The sequence below is a fragment of the Achroia grisella genome, unplaced genomic scaffold, assembly GCF_030625045.1.
Source record: "Achroia grisella isolate CSIRO2021 unplaced genomic scaffold, CSIRO_AGI_Agris_v1 utg516, whole genome shotgun sequence".
NCBI lineage: Eukaryota > Metazoa > Arthropoda > Insecta > Lepidoptera > Pyralidae > Achroia > Achroia grisella.
The window spans coordinates 2519702-2539349 of NW_026712909.1; the positions used below are offsets into that span (position 1 = coordinate 2519702).

Here is a 19648-nt window from a genome sequence, read left to right on the forward strand (position 1 = left end):
ATTATGCAGTATAATACAATAGCGTCCTCTATCAAGATAAGTTGTAAGTTATATTTACTATAGTCACCGAATACATTACACTACGAAAAATCAAACAATGTTATAACAGAATGGGATATATATTTTAATACAAATATTACAACCTAAAACCAAACAATGCTATTCTACACAGTCAAAATGCTTTGAAGAAATTACAAAAAAGGTAAATACTTATACTTCTACTCGACAACAAAAATATTATTCGTCAGTAGCTTAATAGTTATATAGAATCATAATATCTATATGAAAGCGTAACAAAAAATATTGCTTATCATTAAAAATGACAATGATAAAGGTTATCATGTTAATTAGTTTTTTATGTCAAGACAAAAATAAGTTGTACAAGCACTTTGCAAGCCAGTACATTATAGATTATCAAATCTATCACATCTCCCAGATTGACACTGACAAACAGTCAGATTGTGACAGAGTGTGAGGCTGTGACAGATAACATCAAAATAATCTCACAGGAGGGGTAAGTTTTATTGTAATTTTATTGCAATCTGAAGTTTGGACTTTGTTTTACGTTATCATTAATTTATTTTACTTCAGTCTAGTGCACTCACTCCAGAAAATAGAAATCTAAGCTCCCCTTCTTTAAGTTATTCTACTACGTCTAAAAATAAAGTATTGAGATCTAGATGCCGGTGAATTAATACTTTAAATAATATATTTTATATAATAATTTATCATGTTGATAGGACGGCTAGCTCAGTTTACATTTCGGAGAACAATACACGTTTCGTCTAAATTAACACAAAGCATGAGCATCGACGGCAACAATATATTGGCAGAGAGCTTGAAGAGACAGGTGAGTTCTTGTTATGTTTTTATTTTTCTGTCACCAGTTAAAATTTTTATTAAATAACATATAGTCCAACATTAATAAGTGTTGTTGCCTTTCACATTATTTATTAGACACTAAATGTTCTGTATACAAAAATATATAATGAAATCCTTAATAGAAAATAGAATTAAATATGAACTATACAAGTATATAGCTAGTATGTCAGCAACTAGTATACTTCTATTAAATACTTGAATAAATACTTCTAAATATTATATACTTCATACTATCATACCATTTATATTAAAAAAAAGATAAGTAATATTTAAATAGTTGATTTTATAATATTTTGTGTTTATTATGTATTTGATAGGAGTTTAATTTATTTGGGAAGGAAAAAATATGATTACGAGGATTTTTAATCATACCTTTTAAATTGTATAATAATGGCTTTAATTGACTTCAACAGCATTTACTTTTTACCTAAAATAGACTGTTGTTAGGTAAAAATCTTAAAAAATCATACATGCATATACAATATGCCCAAGTTAATGAATATGAATTTTACAATGTACATACATAGATATTCATATCTATCTGAAAATAAAAAGAGCCAACATTCACACATACACACTGTGCTAAATCGAACAGTCAATATATCTGTTACAGATCAACAACAGCGGCACATGATATTTCTTTATAGTGAATGTTTAATCTATTTTTCTAACCAATACATTTAATTAATGTATTAGGTATGGTTTTTTTTTATTCTATTCAAAAGTAATAAACAAACCAAAAACACACTTATCCATTCCTTTTAGTCTGACTAATTCTGCTAAGTGTGACATAATAACACTATTATTTAGATATTTTGCTGCTTTTTATTTGGAAATTAGTTAATGTTAAACTAACCATTGTGTTATTGAAATTCTTTAAAAGAATTTCTAAAGGAAGGTCACTTATATTTTGTAATAATTTACCTAGTATATTTGAAAGAGATAGGAATATTACATAGTTTTAGTAACAAAAAATAACTTAGAGATGGCACAAGTCTCATTAGGTTGGATTATAATAAAATATGCAAATAGATACCTAACTATTCAAGTAGCACAAAAATTCTATAACCTACTGGGTATACCTAATTACTGTACGTAATAAAAGTAACTTCAAACTATTTTTTGTAATTTAAACATAAGATGCAATGCTTAATGATAAATCTATATATTAATATAGATGTAAACACCTAAGTTATAACAATTATATATAATTAAATGCAAAGTGAAAATCTTATTCTTTCTGTAATAGGTCTGTGGATGCTTGATAGATTAGTCAGTATCCATAGTAATATTTTTTTATAATAAAAATACCCATTATGTTATTAATTTATGTGACTATTATAAGTATGTACCTCTGTGGGACTATGTAGAGGTGGTGGATTTGGTTCAGTTAACAATAGACATAATAATAATAGTAAGATGTAACTAAGAAGATACATCTTGGCTCTGCACATTGATCAAACATATGTATATACAAAAATAAATATAGTTTTGTTGACTCCATTTAATTTATATTGCTACCTAATCCATATGATTGAAGAGGGCAAATATTATCTTATTAGACCATTAATTGCTCTTAATTATAGTATAATTTATTATAATAAGGGTTAATTAATATTACTACTATTACGGGACTCATTAATAACAATTAACTATTTATTGGAACTATTTCATTATATTTTTATTATTATTAAAAACTTTATATTGATTTTACAAGTTTCTTATAAATCGATCGAATAAAACAAATACTGAACTCTAAGTTTTCACTAAATGTATTGAACGTACCACAATATAGTGAAAATCGCGCCGAAATCGATTATACCGATTCTGAGATTAACGCAGACAAACACATAGACATACACAAAAATAAGATAGATATACATTTAGGATATTACGTTGATAAATATACACTATAATAGTTATTCATATAATATATCTTCCATGTACTGATATGACATATTATAAGTACACATTTGTGTTTTCTTTTAGTAACACAAATGTGTACAAACATGTAGTAGTTAATGGACATACTATACTTACATACAAATCCTACATTCCGTATACATACATAGGAAACACTCATTATATAAATATTATTTTTATGTTTTAGGGTGTGGAATATGTATTCGGCATTGTGGGCATTCCGGTTATTGAAACAGCCATTGCATTCCAAAGTGTTGGCCTAAAATTTATTGGAATGCGCAATGAGCAAGCAGCATGTTATGCTGCACAAGCTATTGGATATCTAACCGGTAAAATTTTTTTAGTTGGTACTACCCAGTTATAATACCCTTCTGTTTTAATTCACAAATTGTCTGGAATGCTCTCATCTGGAGAAGAGAGATTGTTAGTAATGGAGATTTGTGACCCCATTGCTAACAATGGCCTTAGAAACCATCGTGGTTACTTTGCCGCGATTGCCTGGTTGACTTGACTTCATCGTCATCTTGTCATCCTGTACTGGTGTACCGTCATACCTTTAGGGTAGTCCAGTGCGCAGTACCATATTTATCGCTTGCGCCGTTGATCCAGCGATTTAGTACATCACTTTGCTTCCGATGATCGGGGGATCGATTTCTCGCAAGACATATGTGTTTATGGAATACGATAGTTTGTATCGAGCTCTACATATGGTTTTTTTTAATATTACAATATAGCTTGAAACAATCATTAAAACAGTTGCTGTAACAGTTAGAAGCAATAAAAAAAATATTATCTTTGTTTAGGTAAGCCTGGAGTATGTCTCGCGGTGTCAGGCCCAGGTCTTTTGCATTGCATTGGAGGCATGGCAAATGCACAAGTCAACTGCTGGCCCCTCCTAGTCATCGCAGGCTCCTGTCCTGAAGATCATGAGGGTATTGGAGGCTTCCAAGAGTGGCCACAGGTCAGATGTCATTCGTTAATTACAAACAGCATACCGCCAGCTAGTAAACAAATGTAAATTTTAAACCCTATCTATCTTGACAATATTGTTCTATTCAGCAATGTTTCTTTAAGACAAATCCTTTTTAATGTGTTAAACACAAGCAAGGTATTCTCTTATGTATCTTGTGCATTAAGTTCGTAAAAAAATTCTCATGTCAGAAGAATTGTCAGTGAATAAAGATAGCTGTTCCTTTTAATCAGTCTACACTATGTATTTATTGACATGCAACGATATACATAAATTCCGTACTATAAAATGTGTTTTGAAATCGATGATTTGGACCGAGGCGCAAAGAAAACATACAAACAATATTTAAAAAAAAAATGCATCACCTCCGACATATCGTCGATTAAATAGAAAATGTCATTTTTCAAAATTAGAAGCTAAATTTCCCTTCTTTTATATAATTCAGTTAAATTAACCACGCCGTCTTAATCATTATCTAAGTACTTTTAAAAAGATATATAATACTTCTGTGTAAAGTTTTGTTAAAACTTTAAAGAAAAAAATAATTTACTTAAATAAATTTAAAAACTTTGAATGTTGGTATTGTAAAAAATGTGCATTTTGAATAGTGCCATTTTTTCTATTTAACCGACGATATGTAGTGTTACAGGTGATTATGGATATTGTTTAATAATTTACCATCAGCTCTACTGTTTATGGTATTATAAACAAAAAATATGCAATATCAATATGATACTCATTTAACTATGTCCCTAATTATAGTAGGATATTATAATCTGTAGATAAAATGATTACTGGGTACATGTCACAGTTGATAAATTTATTGACGTATACCTACCATGTATTGTATCAGATAATTACGTAAAACAAACATACAGATTAGATATTGTGATATTATTTAATAGCAAATATATTCATATTTACTAGCACCAAGTATCTCTAAACTCACAAAGACAAACTATTGGAGGTGACAAAAACTATTTTAATTACATGACGAAACAACAAAAAATATCCTTGATTATATTCATTGTAAATTAGTATATAACGTGTTTAAATATTTCATTAGACTTTGTAAAGTAAATATATTAAAAAATATATGGTCTAATGTATTGACGATTAGCCGTAGTTAGTATGCCTAGGAACTTATCGCCTGTGCTGAATTTAATTGTAAACGTATTTGAATAATAATTAGTTAAGATAAAATGAAAATTCTGTCCAATTCTTTATAGAATAATTTAGAGAAATTACTAGCCCAAGTCTTACCAGCGTGATATGACAGAGGGAATTAGCAAAAGGGAATAGAGGGCCCGATCCTTCAGGTCAATCCTCATAAGATTCCTCCTGCGGATTCTGGTTACTTCCTGATAAATTCGTCACTATGATGTAAATCTAAATTGTAACTGAATTGACCATCAGCCTTATCCTATCGTCCTCCTGCTATCCCGTCAGTAGTGTAGGCAAGTATTGCTGCCATATTCATCCATTCAAAATATCCAACGTGATAATAGTGTTTACCTACCAATTCAATCTCTATTTATTTGCACTCGTAATGTACCTAACATTACGTAACGTGTTAAACTCTGATATGTTGTTAATGTGTTGATAACAATGCTGTTACTTAGCGCATTTTTAAAATCTAGGTTATGCATTCTGTAGTTCTCGTAATAGTGACGAATTAAAAATTATCTAATTTAATCTGTGTTTCGCATTGATAATATATTTTTCTTGTCGCTCATGAATGGAGATTATTGCTTTTTATTTTTTTTATCTTTTGGCGTTCCCCTTTTTTTCTTGATTATAATTTCTATAAAACGTCTCAACGAGATTACCTTATGAATGTTTTTTAGGTAATTAGTAGTCGTTTTATAATTTCTATAAAACGACTCAACCAGATTTTTTTAGGTAATTGAAAACAAATTCACAAACCAGCTGAGACCTGAAACCTGATAGTACAGACAACTTGTCATTTTACGATCGGTGTACCCTAAGCAGGACCAAAGGTTAACACGCCCCTTTGCTTAGTAATTTCATTAAACCCAAAACTCATTTTATATCGATATACTCTAAAACTATATTATTAGTCATAAAAAAAATTAATAAACTATATTTTTTATTACACATACATAATAAATGTTAGTCAGGAACATAATTACATTATCATAGGTCGATGGATGATACTTACATCAATTGTACTTACCGAATTATTATATTATTTGCCCTGCGTTTGGACTTTGGGTTTATCACACTTTTTTACGGAATGCTGTACATGTAGTCATACAGCGATAATGGCACAAATAGTAATATAGATATGTTGAATACGAACCGGACAAAATTGACATACCATTGATTCAAATGATCAAGAATTATAACTTACAGAAAATAAGGTAGACTAAAAAGTCGTCTGCGTGGGCACCTCAATCCCACCATATTTGAACTGCCAAAAGCAGCTTGCTTTGTAAACTGCGTTTTGATTGCAGGGTCAGATTAGGTAGTGAAATTATAGGATAAGAACCAAGACATCTAAATCCTGGAACGGCAACGGATGAGTTTACGGGTATTCATATTAGTCACATGATAATGTGATGTTCATAGTGTTCAGCGACGCTTACCGCTTGCCATCAGGTGGGCAGTCAACTTCTGCCATTCCAATTACATAAAAATATTTTTGTCATAGACTAAAGTACCTATATTTACTATAAAAATATTTTACCAATATTAAGTATATAAGTAAAATTTTATAATAACAATTTAATAATATTCTAAAATAATTTTATTGCTTTTCAAACTAATCTAATATAATCGACTCAATATTACATTAGTCTTTTGATAAACTTATTATTTATGTTTAAACAATAACAATCGTAATAAAGTATTTCGTATTTGTAGGTATTTATTATGTAACCCAAGAAGAATAACAAAGTAATATAGTATTATAAAAATAAACTTTAACCGTGTTACCGCGCTGTAAAATTACGATGTAGGTATTCTTCAGTATTTTTTCTATCTCTATTCACAGAACACTCTCCTCGCCCAACCGCGTGAGGGGAGAGTTTAGTGAAAATCAAGTTTTCAGTTACATATTATTGTCTATGACATATGTGTCACAAAAAGTAATTCCAAAGTAAACTTTTTTAAAGAAAATGCGACTAGTGTAAAACGTTGATACTAGTTGCATTTAGATTTAATTAATTAGTGTAGAAATTTTAAGGAGGGAGGAGTAAGAGACATACAGCCTTATTTATACAAATATATAGCACAATTAACTCGGTTTGTCTACCTTTTGAAATCTAAACCATCGATACCATTGTGATTAAAAGTTTGGCATAAAGACAGATAACCACAAAAATCAGTATACTTCACTCCTTGGCTAATAAAAGTAGTATATTTCCTTAACAAAATTAAACCTCGTAATAGGGGAAAGTGTGAATGAAGAATCAATCCTTTCTTAATAGTACTAAATCGATATTCCTCGTGCAATGTCCACATAATTTCATTAATTATTTCTTCGATCAAAGCTGAAATTCGGTCATGGTATATTATTTGTAACATAATTCACAGTACTGACATCTTATTAAATGCATGTCAATGTCATATAATCAAGTAGTTGTATTTGCAATTTAATAATTACAAGGTACAGCACATATTAATGCTGTACTATTAAAAAAACTTTACTATATTTAAGTTGAATGTGGCATTTTCTTTGATTGTATACGTAGTTATTTACAGTATAATTAGTATATGATGATTACTAATTAAGAAGTACGGAAATCATGTTTACAACTAATTTGTCGGTCTATATAGCGATTTAATGTCTAGCCTAAAAAGAGATGGATGGACTGTGTGAAAGATGATATGGTAACAAAGTGAGTAAATAACGAGATTACTGCGAAAAGGGATGAATGGAAGATAGAAACATATTACGCCGAACCCAAATGAATGGGATAAGGAAGAAGCAGATGTTGAGGAGAGATTTAATGCCTACCCTTTTAATGGTCTGGAGACTACTTCAAGTAACTATTTATTTACTTATACCATTTATTACACGTGTATGTACTGGCTGAATACCAGTTAGGACGATAAAATGCGCACATTTTAATAATTAATAAAAATTCTTTATTTTTCCTAAGTTTTATACAGCGAAATATTTATGAAGTCCCTGGCTGTTATCATATCTGTTTCAAGAGTCAATGTACCTACTATGTGTATTATTGTACTCTAGTGTATTATGTCGAAGTAGAAACATTCATATTCTATGCCGTGTTATTTTGGGCGTTTTGTAAGTGACAATCGATTTTAAATATTATATTTATATTTATGTCTGGTACTAATAACAAAATCACTAAGTAGTTAATATATATCAATCCTACTAATATTACAAACATAAAAGTATGTAAGTATGGATGGATGGATTTTTATTACTCTTTCAACGTAAAAAATATTAGACGCTTTCGAAACAAATTTATTTTTTTAATATATAGACTATTACCGAAAATAATGCGGGCAGTGCCGCGGGGTACACTTAGCCTAACTAATATATTTATTTTTTCTGTAAAAATCCTTGAAATTTTTTGAACTCGTTTCCCAGGTTTTTCCAGAGTCCATCTGATAGGCAGCGTGCTTGATTGCCACCCAAATAGTTTAAAAAAAATGTATCATGAGATCGGACACAGGCTATCTTGTATCTAAAAAGGTAGGCTAAGTTGGTTATTGTTAATTTGATTGCAGGTGGACTCGAGCCGCTTGTATTGCAAGTACGCGGCGCGGCCACCGTCAGCGCGGCTGATTCCATTACACGTGGAGCGCGCCGTGCGGCTCGCCGCGGCCGGCAGGCCCGGGGTCTCCTACCTCGACATGCCTGGCACTCTGCTCATGGTATTACATATTTTATTTATATTCCTCCCTCTATTTTATCTTTACATTATTGCAGTATCTGATTTATATTTTCGTGAGGTATGTAGCCATATTTTATGTATGAATATAAAGTTGAAATATTAGTCGTGAACCACGTAAGACTTCAGCTTTATTGTGAGATTTCATTGAAGCATGAATTAAAGATTATCAAATTATAATGTAGATAGCACACCCTCCGACTCCCATGATATATTTGTTTTGATTCGTTTATATTACATTAATATTCTTAAAAAATAAACTAGATAGAATAGAGAGAAGTGGGATATTATAATACTTTTATTTACCAAAATGTGTTTCCTAATTTTGTCACATTTAAAATCTTAAAATGACTACTCTAAAATTACTATTGTTGAATATTAACAGAGTCAAGTAGATGATGACAAGGTGCCATTAGACTTCTACAACGCTGAGCCAGTGAAATTGGGACACCCTGACCCCGAACTGGTCTCGCAGGCGGCTGAACTATTATCCCGCGCTGAACGCCCCCTAGTCATAGTGGGGAAAGGAGCAGCGCATGCACGGGCTGAGAACGAAATTACCAAACTTATTGAGAACACCAAACTGCCGTTCCTGCCAACTCCTATGGGTAAAAAATTGTTATTGAAATTTGTAGAAAGTTCTCTTAACTCTAAAAAAGATGTGTTGTGCTGATTATTATATTTAAATTGACTTTATAGAACACACAGTTGGTAAATAAGTAGCCAAAGTTGCACTCATAGCCTATATTCATGAAGAACTCCACATATTATATTGTATGTTTATAAGTTCTAAGAGCACTATCTTATACGCTTTTAGTGCTCATTCTTGTTCTAATTGTACTGCAACGAAGACTTCATTAATATCGTCTCTATCAAAATTTATTGTAAAAAAAATTGTGCCCTTTGTGTTGCAAGTTAAGATCTTGACTTTGGCACAAAGTTGATTCAGGGCAAGATTTGGCCAGAATAATGGAGACTACACCAATAAAATTTATACCTACATTAAAAAAAAAACATTTCTTCAGGTAAGGGCGTTGTCCCCGATGAGTCCCAATACTGCGTGTCTTCAGCTCGAACGCAAGTTCTGCTCAAAGCTGACGTCATTTTACTGTTAGGCGCCCGATTAAATTGGATGCTACACTTTGGACAGCCGCCACGGTATGCACCTGACGTAAAAGTCATACAGGTTGGTCAATAATGATCATTATTATATTCATTAGGGCATATTTACATTTACATACGAGATCCCTATCTTTTGCTTCACCTGATATTGGTATGCAATGAGTTTACTACATTTATAAATATTATTTATTGTATGCTTTCTTTATTTTTTTGTTTATAGTATTTACATCTCCGTTAATGTAAATATATTTGTTATTTATGTACATATTTTTGGAAGCCTGAAATAGTTAAACAACTGATTGGCCTCTAAGCTGACCTTGGGCTTATTTTATACATAACTGAGCATACTTTTAGAGATTCACATTATTATAGTTCAAGTCCTTACAGGATTGAACATGATTATTATGTTCTATAATTAAATTTCTGACAACATCATTCTGTGTTAATTTTATCTTCCCGGCATTATATATTGACGGTTTCACAGAGACTAGTCTAACGCTTTACATATCGTATTCGCTTCCGTACTAAGGTTAGTCGCCGGATCGATCATCGCATAGTACAAACATATGATTATATTGGTTTGGTTATTTTACTGTATGGTATATGTATTTACACGTAAGAATATTTAATATCAGTACTCTTACCACAAACTCTGCTTAGATGGCGCTTTGTGACTTTAAAAGGATTATTTATTTAAGTGTTCTTGTTTGAATCTTAACTACCGTTAATTACAGATGTGGGTTAGTGAGAATTCCTAATAAAAGTATACTAGACAGTGCCTTCTCATTATACCAATAATTTAAAAAAATATGTAATATAGGACAATTTTTTACTTCTTAGGTGGATATATCACCAGAAGAGTTTCACAATAGTATCAAATCCGAGGTAGCAGTACATTCGGACATTAAACCATTTGCTGCGGCACTGGTAAAGAAATTAGAAGAGAAGAAATTCTCACTACAGACAACAAGCAATAATTGGTGGCAAACATTGCAACAGAAACAAAAAGTTAATGCTGAATTTTTTGAGGTAAGCCCCACTGTTTTTATAATTTTCTGTCCAAAGCTACAATATCAACCAATTTTCGCAATATGAAGGCAAAATGATAATGGTATTGCCTGAAGACTAAAAATTTCCATATACAACAAACATGCTTGTAAGCTGTACAGAATGATTGGTTATAAGTATCCATTATAAAAGCATGCAAATATGTACTATTCGCAATTTTATAGATTAATAGCTACCCACGCTGACATTCCAAGAGTGTATATGTATTATACATATAAACCTCCCTCTTCAAACACTCTTTCTAAAACTAAAGACTCCTTTAGATCCGTAGCATAGTTTAAAAGATCTATAGCTTAGATGCACACAGCAAAAGCAATTTTATTTTACTATTTCCTGTACTATGTAAAGATGATTAATAAACTTTGAGAATTAAAGCAGTATAGGACTTCTCATTGGTAAATTGGCACTACTTTTTTTTTCCACATTCACAAATCCAAATTAAAACACCATTTGGTAAATAAATATGGATATCACAAACCTTTCTCGATGTTAAAAATAGTTGGATGCTAGGGAAATATCTTTTAAGCCAAGTCTTCATTGTATTTATATACGTACAAAACCAGGACATAATAAAGTAAAACTTTCAGGCTCAAGCAAACAACACATCCGTACCATTGAATTACTACGCAGTATTTAAGACTGTACAAGCAAACATTCCAAAGGATTCAATTATCGTGAGCGAAGGCGCCAACACAATGGATATTGGACGCGGAATTCTCCTCAACAACAAACCTAGGCACAGACTCGACGCCGGCACATTTGGCACTATGGGAGTTAGTATACTCAAAATAATACCTATAACGTCATTAACTTTGGAATACTAAAAATATATTTAGTTAAAATTATGTGCTAAAAATGTTTATTCTATTATATATACTTTAAACTTCAAACATGAGTTCGAACATAAACAATTATTTTTAACAAATTAACTTCCATGCTATATTTTTCTTCGTCTATATTTTTGGAATATAACGTAACGATAATAACAAATATATAATAATTCACAGGTTGGACCAGGTTTTGCGATAGCAGCAGCCTTGTGGTGTCGGGACTACGAACCCAACAAACGAGTCATATGCGTTGAGGGAGACTCCGCTTTTGGTTTTTCTGGTCTGTAATTTGCAAAACACAATCGATGTTTTATATCTATTGGTTCTATCTATAGAAGACCAATGACTTTAAATTTTTTAATATAAATTACTTCATAAATAGTTTTTATTTAAAAAATTGACAATTGTCACCTTATTTAAGTTTATTTATCTGATAGACCAACATATGTAATGAAAGTAAAGAGGGAAAGGTGTTCTTATTTAAATTTTTTTCATCAGTATTAAATTTATAAAAATTAGACAAATTTCTATTCTTTTTATTGCAGTTGACTTGATAGACATCAAATTTTGTCATGAATGCTAAAACATGAAACAACTATTTTTTAACATTCCTTAATATGTTTGATATACATTTGATTGTTACAGGTATGGAAATTGAAACCATGTACCGTTATAAATTGCCTGTGGTCATAATAATTGTGAACAATAACGGTATCTATGGCGGGTTCGACAAAGAAACCATGCAAGAACTTCAATCTGGTGGCGATTTAACTCAGTGGTAAGTCTACGATTTAAAATATTGATACAGTATTCTCTATTTTAGCTTTTTGCATTAATTAAACATTTATACAACTAATAATAGTAAGTCAAAAGTGAGTATAGACAAACTAAATTGCTTTGAGTTAATTAATGCATTAGCATTAAATAACAGAGTTATTAAATTACAAACACAACAAAAAAGAATTCGTATTTTGCTATTTCATTAGCAAAATACAAACTATCCAAAGTGATGTGCTTACATATATATTTTCCATTTTTTTCGTCTATCCATATATATTTAATTCTACTGCGATACTTTTTTATGTATAAATGTAATATATTTTAATCCAGCAATTGTTATTTCGTAAATCGTAAAAATGTTTTAAATCTTTTTACAGTATACCGCCAACTTCACTTGGCACCGAAGTACGATATGAGAAGATGATGGAAATATTTGGTGAGAATGGCCATTTCTGTCGTACGGTCGAAGAAATTGCCGTCGCTGTGAAGAAAGCTCTTGCAGTCACGGATAAACCAAGTATAATAAATATTGCAATAAGCCCTCAGTCTAATAGGAAACCGCAGGCCTTTAACTGGCTTACAGAATCAAAATTGTAAATATTGTAATGTAGAAAAAATATTTTATAGAGAGGGGTTTAATGTAGTTGCTAAATGTCACTGTCGCTTTTAATAATTAACCTACAAATGAGGGTTTCAATTATGGGTGCTAAAACTTCTGAATCATAAATATATATTGTACATAAAAATAACTATTTCTTTTTAATTTCACTTGTACATAATTATTTTATATGTTATGTTATAAATAATTGAAATTAAAGCTTTAAAGTATTTTTTACATAATATTTACACAATAAATATACTATTTATTGACTTGATATGTTATATCAAAGCATTCTCTGTAGAAACTGGTATTTATCAGAATATATGGTAAGGTAATTGTAGTGTATGTAATCAAGAAAAATTAAATCCAATAAATATTGCCAATAAATACTGTACTACACACATACCCACAAATTTATATACACAATTTATTTTTATATTGTTTTTATGAAACGTTTATATCTTGTAAAGTATGTAATATCCAGATTTTACTATACTAGTGTTTTACTGTTATAACTGAATATTTGTGTTGTAAGAAAAAGAATACGTGAATAAATATCACCAAAGAAACAAGGTGTAACAAAAGTTTAATGTTTTATTACTATTGCATTGAATACATCACCCCTCAGCCTGAGTGTACATTAATATAAATATACACTCAGGCTGTTGGTTATAAGATCTGTAAAATGAAGCCATTAAATTATAATTGCTTGATTGCATTTGTAATATGAATGAATGGTATTAAAAGCGTTTGTCTGCTTTAAAAATATTTCATTCAGAACTTCTATTCCATATATTCTCAGATTAACAGGCACTTTCAACTTGTATCTGTATATATAATATATACCGAACCCAATTTAACCTATATATATATATAACATCTGAAACACCAGTAGGCATTAAATCTCCGGTTGTTTGGTTCAATTTAGAAAATGACTAAATTGGTGCCATATGAGCGTTATTCATAAGGGGAGGATAAGACCTTCAACATTGATTGCTAGGTTTCATATAGTGCTACTATATGTATATACTAATTTCATAGTGTTACTGTGACCCATATTGGCTTGAAGTCATGTGAGTTGCATTTTGTACAAAATTTCTACAACATAATCCAAATATAAGACTGTTTATGGAAAAGTATATACACGATATCCGCGATATGATTGTATTATATAATATAATACGCAATGTTTGTTTTTAAGTTTTTTCAAAAACTATGGTTAGATCATAATTCTATACATGGGGATAAGATAAGACTGGGTAGGTAATTTGCTAAATGAACCCTAAGGGGTAAGACTACTTTAAATTAAAAAATATTACTATTTTTTAATATTTTATACAATTAATTAAATAATAGGCAAAGTATACATTGATATTGTCTGTAATTGAGTTACATTTATGTTTCACATCACATTGTTTGTATAATGAACTTAAATATATATAATATATATTTTAATAAATTTACATTAAAAACTAAATCCCTGTATTTTCTTTTAACACTATGGATGCAAATGAATCTCTTGTGTTGGTTGTCCAAAGCAACAGAACATTAACAGTTGGGTTTACTTCACATCTTACTGAGACAGCCAATCAAGAAGTTCTCTATCACAGTTTGTGCTGAAACAAAGATACAAATATTACATACATATGAAATGCTGACAAAATAGCATATCATTTGATTTGCTTTCACCAAAACCACTTTATATATTTAAATTAATAAGATAGCTGGATTACAGGCAAAAGTTGTTTTCATATAAAATGATTTCTTACCCAATTTACAATTATTAGTTGTAGTCAGAGTGTAAGCGTCTTGGTCATAGTCATTGGTTAGAGTAAGATCAGCTCCTCGGACAAGTAGTTCATTACAGGTATAAGGGAAATCTGCTGCAGCTGCATACATTAGTGCAGTACTGCCGGACTAAAACAAAAATAACTACTTTATTACCTACGCAATTGAATATAATGAATACAATCTATAATAAAAAATATTCCTAAAATTTAAGCTAGCAATCTAAAACTAGCTGCTCAATAAAGAACATTTTAGAAATTATCTAACACATTCTTACATCATCTTGTATATCAGCATCAGCTCCTACATTTAACAAAAACTTGACAACTTCATGGTGCCCCCCTGCTGCCGCCAGATGAAGAGCTGTCTCCCCCTCAGGCCCCCGCATGTTGACATTAGCACCATTCCTGTGAATTAATTTTTGTGTAATTTATCTTAATTAATTAATATCAATTACTGTCTTTGTATAGACTAAGAATTTATTTTTTATTATTCTAGTCTAGTTTATAAAGAATGTCTTAACAGTAAGTAGTAATTTGTCAGGGTAATAAAGTAGATAATTATAATATATACTATCTATTTTTAAATAAATAAAAAAAATTGCATAAATATACAATATCTATAACAATGAGACCTGACTCAACTTTCTTTGTTAGTATAAAAACATTTTTACACAATACCAGTAAATTATGAATTGACATGGGTAGGTATAAAAAAAATATATGTGCTCTTGAAACAACAATAATTTTCATACTTTCAGTTCATAAAGTAATAATAATCTAATTTTTATACAAATGTAGGAATTTTTTTTATTGTATCAAACCACCCAAGGTACAAACATTTAGCCTCATGTTAATTAAGCTCATTGTCTTTTAACAGAGGTTCAAACCTTTATCTTACTAATTATAACATACATGTAGGTATTTTCAATAATTATATATATAACTACCTCTAATTACCTATCTTTGTATTTTCATTGCTTTTTAACTATGATGAATATTATATGTATGAAGTGTATATGTAGTTCAGTATTAAGTCTATTATAGACATATACTTCTTAACACATGATATATCTTAGGTACTTAGAACAAAGGAATATGCACACTTACCACACAAGATCTTGACAACTGTTCAACTGGCCGTAGCTAGACGCCCAGTGCAGCGCCGTGAGGCCGTGCTCATCAGTGATGTCAACATACTGCTCCAGTTTCAATTCGTCAGGGGTTGTTTCTCCGCGACCAGCTTTCGCGTGTAAGCTACAGTCCGGCTGGGGCAGCTCGGGGACCCGCGCCTGCGTATTACCTATAAACGGTGACCTTGAATGATCTACTTATCCCACACCGACCAGAGACGTCCTAAATAATCAATATCCGAACAAAGAAGATGAACAAGTTAGAATTTTAAAATTATGTACTCACCTCGCTGTAAATTGGTTAATGCAGTGCACTGAACAGATTTGTAGGGCGTAAAAGCGCTTTTCCGCACACCATTCAAATTAGGCGCCCATCGTTGATAACCACCGCTACCACTTTTACTACTATCCTGACTGCCTGAATCGAACTCATATTTGTAACTGTCCAAATTTTCTTGCCTTTCCTGTTTAATATCAATACTTTTTCCTTCTTGTTTGTCAGAAACAGATTCTTCCATTTTTATTATTGTTAGAATTCCGATTCGATTTCGATTCGATTTGACTTACCACAGATTAAATAGACAGTGAAATGTACAGATTAAATGGAATAAGTGGAAGAATTGTGCTCTATGGTTCGCCGTATTACCAAACTTAAAAAAATGGCAAATATTGACGTAACAAAATTAATATGACTCTACAACTTAAACTTAGATATGAACGAAGATGGTCTAATGATGTCGAGTGGCATTTGTATTCAACCCCTATCATTCTTTGAAGCTGTAAAAGTTAGCTGCGGCTAACATAGTCATAGCATTAAAATAGTCCGAAAGTAAAAAAATAAAATGCAGTCTACAAGTATGCTGGCAACAAAAAATAAACATATATCACAGATAATCTCTTGGTAGTTTAAATTAATAACTGTGCTTTAATTACATGGGCTAAATTTTAATTAATTTTTATTTTGTCTATCAGGGTAAAAACTTTTTTTTTAAATATGGAGGATTTTTGTCGAACCTGAATTACAGTGATTTTGGTCAAAATTAACAAAACAGAAAAATTGTTATCTGGCAACACTACTAGTTACTGCTAGTCTTTCAGATCTGTGCTGCTTTACTCGTAGACAGAGTAGTGTATTGGTGTTCTGTGGTATTAATTTTCTAAGGCAAGGAACATATCTAAAGAGGTCTAAGGTTTTACCACTTGACAACTTTGATAACTTTGACAGTTTTATTTAACTAATCAAATACAGTTGTATTTATTTAAATTTTATTTTTTGTACAATTTTTTAGTGGTTCCATTTTCTCTTGTTTTAATCTGTAGTCTTTTAATTGGCTTGCTTACATTAGGTATTATTTCTGCTGAAAACCAAAGTGTAACCATGAAATAATAAAACCATAATAATTGTACATTTAGTCCAATAATTTCTATACACAAAATTATGTCGACTGCAGCTCACCTATCGCAACAATTGCAACAAGACTTGCAAAATGAACTGACAACAGCTAACCAACTATTACATTTAATGTGAGTGTTTAGAATCAAATATGTTATATCTATTATTTTATAATAAGTTAATTTCCCAGTACAAAAGTAACCTAGTGCTTCTTTATTTCAAATGTATTGGCTATTGGTTGATCCTTTAAGAAGAGGTAATAAAGAAACTCACTCTCATGTATAATTAATTATCTATATTATATACTCAACGACCTATGATATAAATTAATTGGGTATACTTTGTAAATTAAAAATAAAAATAATCTCAGGACAATCACACAGCGCCATCTAGTTAAGCTACCTAAAGCTTGTAAATTTTTTTGTAAGTACATACTTTGTATATAGATAACCCCTCCGAACTGATACAAACAATCATACTCATGAATACAAATGTTTGGGTCCTGCGAGGAATCAAATCCATAACCATTGGAAGTAAAGCGGTGTGCTAAACAGCTAAATCACTGAGGCAGTTAAAAATGTTTGTAAAACCAGATAAATAGAATAGAAAATGAATAATGTTTAAAAGGAAATTGTTTTTAATAAATTACAGTTTATGATATTAAATTGTTTATCTTATTATCAGGTATTTATGTTCAAAATAGCTGACATTCTAAAATTATGGAATACCCAAGAGAAATAGGGATTCATTTCATATATATTTTAAAAGACTAGCATTTGTATGAATATGTGTAATATTGTTGCAGAATGACTTTATTTTCAGACTTCATATTTAATTGCAAACTGTTGAGTCTAACAACATATTTTTTATTTTCAGTTCTATTGAATTACAACAAATCAAACATTTCACAAGAATAAATGGTGAATTTGAAGAAAACATAAAGCAGGTATTTTATTAGTTTGTCAATTTCATATTGTTATACAAATATAATATATTACTTACCCATTATTGACCCACCTAATATTTTTATGTTTTAGAATTCATCTTTAGTGATGACTTTAGCAAATTTGCAGCAAGTGGATGTAGAGAATCTGCCACCAGTGACACATAAACAAATTGATATGAGCAGAAATACAAATAATGTTACATATGAACAACATGAAACTTTCAGAAATAGCTCTGGAATGGATGACAGTCAGTAACAAATAGTAGTGTAGTATAATAAAAAAAATGCTCGCAAATCTTATATTCCCACTATCTGGCACAATTCTATATTTTATGTATAATTTTTATGTGTGACTATCTACCTCATAAGGTATTAGAAGTTAAGACAAGTAGATATGATGCTTCAATACTACTAAATATTAAATTTACTACTCTAATTTCATAATACCTATTATTTGGCAACATGTTTATATTGTGAAATAATAATAAAAGATAATTTTTATGTAAAATTTTATTCAATATCCTTAACTAATATTAACATCACATAACTTTACTAAACATACTACATAACTAAAGTACTTTATTAAACATAATATATATTTAAGGCAATTAATTTACTAAAATATATATCTTTATAATAATTTTCTAGAATAGTCCATATTTATATAATAGTGAGATATTTCATTTTTAAAGGAACTTTCCTCATTTTCAATAATCAAAGTAGCTTAATGTAGTTTCGGCATATATTATACATGATTATATTATTTTTTAAAATTAGATACATTACATTTACTATAATTTGTCATGTTATAAAACCTAGACTGGATTGTCCATTAAAAAATATGGGCTTTTCAATGTTCTTCCCTTACAATACCTTTTATTACTATATGATCAGTAGTGTAGAAAGCAAAATTAATTTATTTCAATAATTAATAACAGTAAGACATTCTATATAACATTTAGTGTAAATTTACTGTTGACTGTTGTGTCCTGACACAAAATATTGCAGATTTTTTTCAAATTCTTTATTTGTAAGTAACGCCTTTGCTACATATGTACTACATATGTAGCAAAGGCCTTAAAATAAATAACATGGTTCTCCGATTTAATCACATATCTATAAAAGTCCATGCTCGTGAAATGGTGTCATTTCATGTAGCATTGTTTTTAAACATATCATGAAGAGTAAACTATACTCCATAATGACACCATGAAATAAACTATTACTCTGCGCGTATGTATGGTCAAATGACCACCGCAATTTCATAACTCGACCATAATTTGTCTATGATGCTAAAATTCCTTATTCAGCATATTTATCGTCC

At 30.3% G+C, this 19648-nt stretch overlaps 3 protein-coding genes across 4 annotated transcripts; 2 read left to right on the top strand and 1 right to left on the bottom strand.

The window, feature by feature from the left end:
• The first annotated feature begins 422 nt into the window (after nucleotides 1-422).
• Nucleotides 423-13496, top strand: LOC131847205 (2-hydroxyacyl-CoA lyase 1). 2 transcript variants are annotated; one of them, XM_059196694.1, is made up of 12 exons: nucleotides 423-514; nucleotides 741-850; nucleotides 2993-3134; nucleotides 3609-3766; nucleotides 8501-8647; nucleotides 9050-9272; nucleotides 9690-9850; nucleotides 10627-10815; nucleotides 11442-11627; nucleotides 11862-11964; nucleotides 12330-12462; nucleotides 12842-13496. In XM_059196694.1, the coding sequence occupies exons 2-12, from the start codon at nucleotides 803-805 to the stop codon at nucleotides 13059-13061; spliced, it is 1710 nt and encodes a 569-aa protein (XP_059052677.1). In that variant the 5' UTR covers nucleotides 423-514; nucleotides 741-802; the 3' UTR covers nucleotides 13062-13496. The 2 variants fall into 2 exon arrangements, with proteins under 2 accessions (XP_059052677.1, XP_059052675.1); XM_059196692.1 differs by lacking the exon at nucleotides 423-514 and having other exon boundaries at nucleotides 543-850.
• A 652-nt stretch (nucleotides 13497-14148) lies between these two features.
• Nucleotides 14149-16569, bottom strand: LOC131847206 (DNA-binding protein RFXANK-like). The gene is made up of 5 exons (XM_059196695.1): nucleotides 16272-16569; nucleotides 15963-16155; nucleotides 15131-15260; nucleotides 14835-14982; nucleotides 14149-14681 (listed from the first exon to the last, which is right to left on the bottom strand). Exons 1-5 carry the CDS (start codon nucleotides 16501-16503, stop codon nucleotides 14632-14634), a joined length of 753 nt encoding a protein of 250 aa, XP_059052678.1. The 5' UTR covers nucleotides 16504-16569; the 3' UTR covers nucleotides 14149-14631.
• An 826-nt stretch (nucleotides 16570-17395) lies between these two features.
• Nucleotides 17396-19646, top strand: LOC131847158 (uncharacterized). Its single transcript, XM_059196634.1, has 3 exons — nucleotides 17396-17509; nucleotides 18255-18324; nucleotides 18416-19646. The coding sequence occupies exons 1-3, from the start codon at nucleotides 17424-17426 to the stop codon at nucleotides 18578-18580; spliced, it is 321 nt and encodes a 106-aa protein (XP_059052617.1). The 5' UTR covers nucleotides 17396-17423; the 3' UTR covers nucleotides 18581-19646.
• Nucleotides 19647-19648: the final 2 nt, after the last annotated feature.

Coding starts and splice junctions, on each gene's coding strand:
- LOC131847205 (XM_059196692.1), top strand. CDS start 731: ATGTTGATAGGACGGCTAGCTCAGTTTACATTTCGGAGAACAATACAC. Junction 8,648..9,049: donor TGCCTGGCACTCTGCTCATG/GTATTACATATT, acceptor GAATATTAACAG/AGTCAAGTAGATGATGACAA. Junction 10,816..11,441: donor TTAATGCTGAATTTTTTGAG/GTAAGCCCCACT, acceptor TAAAACTTTCAG/GCTCAAGCAAACAACACATC.
- LOC131847206 (XM_059196695.1), bottom strand. CDS start 16,503: ATGGAAGAATCTGTTTCTGACAAACAAGAAGGAAAAAGTATTGATATT. Junction 15,261..15,962: donor AGTTGTCAAGATCTTGTGTG/GTAAGTGTGCAT, acceptor ATTAATTCACAG/GAATGGTGCTAATGTCAACA. Junction 14,682..14,834: donor AACTAATAATTGTAAATTGG/GTAAGAAATCAT, acceptor TCTTTGTTTCAG/CACAAACTGTGATAGAGAAC.
- LOC131847158 (XM_059196634.1), top strand. CDS start 17,424: ATGTCGACTGCAGCTCACCTATCGCAACAATTGCAACAAGACTTGCAA. Junction 17,510..18,254: donor AACCAACTATTACATTTAAT/GTGAGTGTTTAG, acceptor TTTTATTTTCAG/TTCTATTGAATTACAACAAA. Junction 18,325..18,415: donor TTGAAGAAAACATAAAGCAG/GTATTTTATTAG, acceptor TTTATGTTTTAG/AATTCATCTTTAGTGATGAC.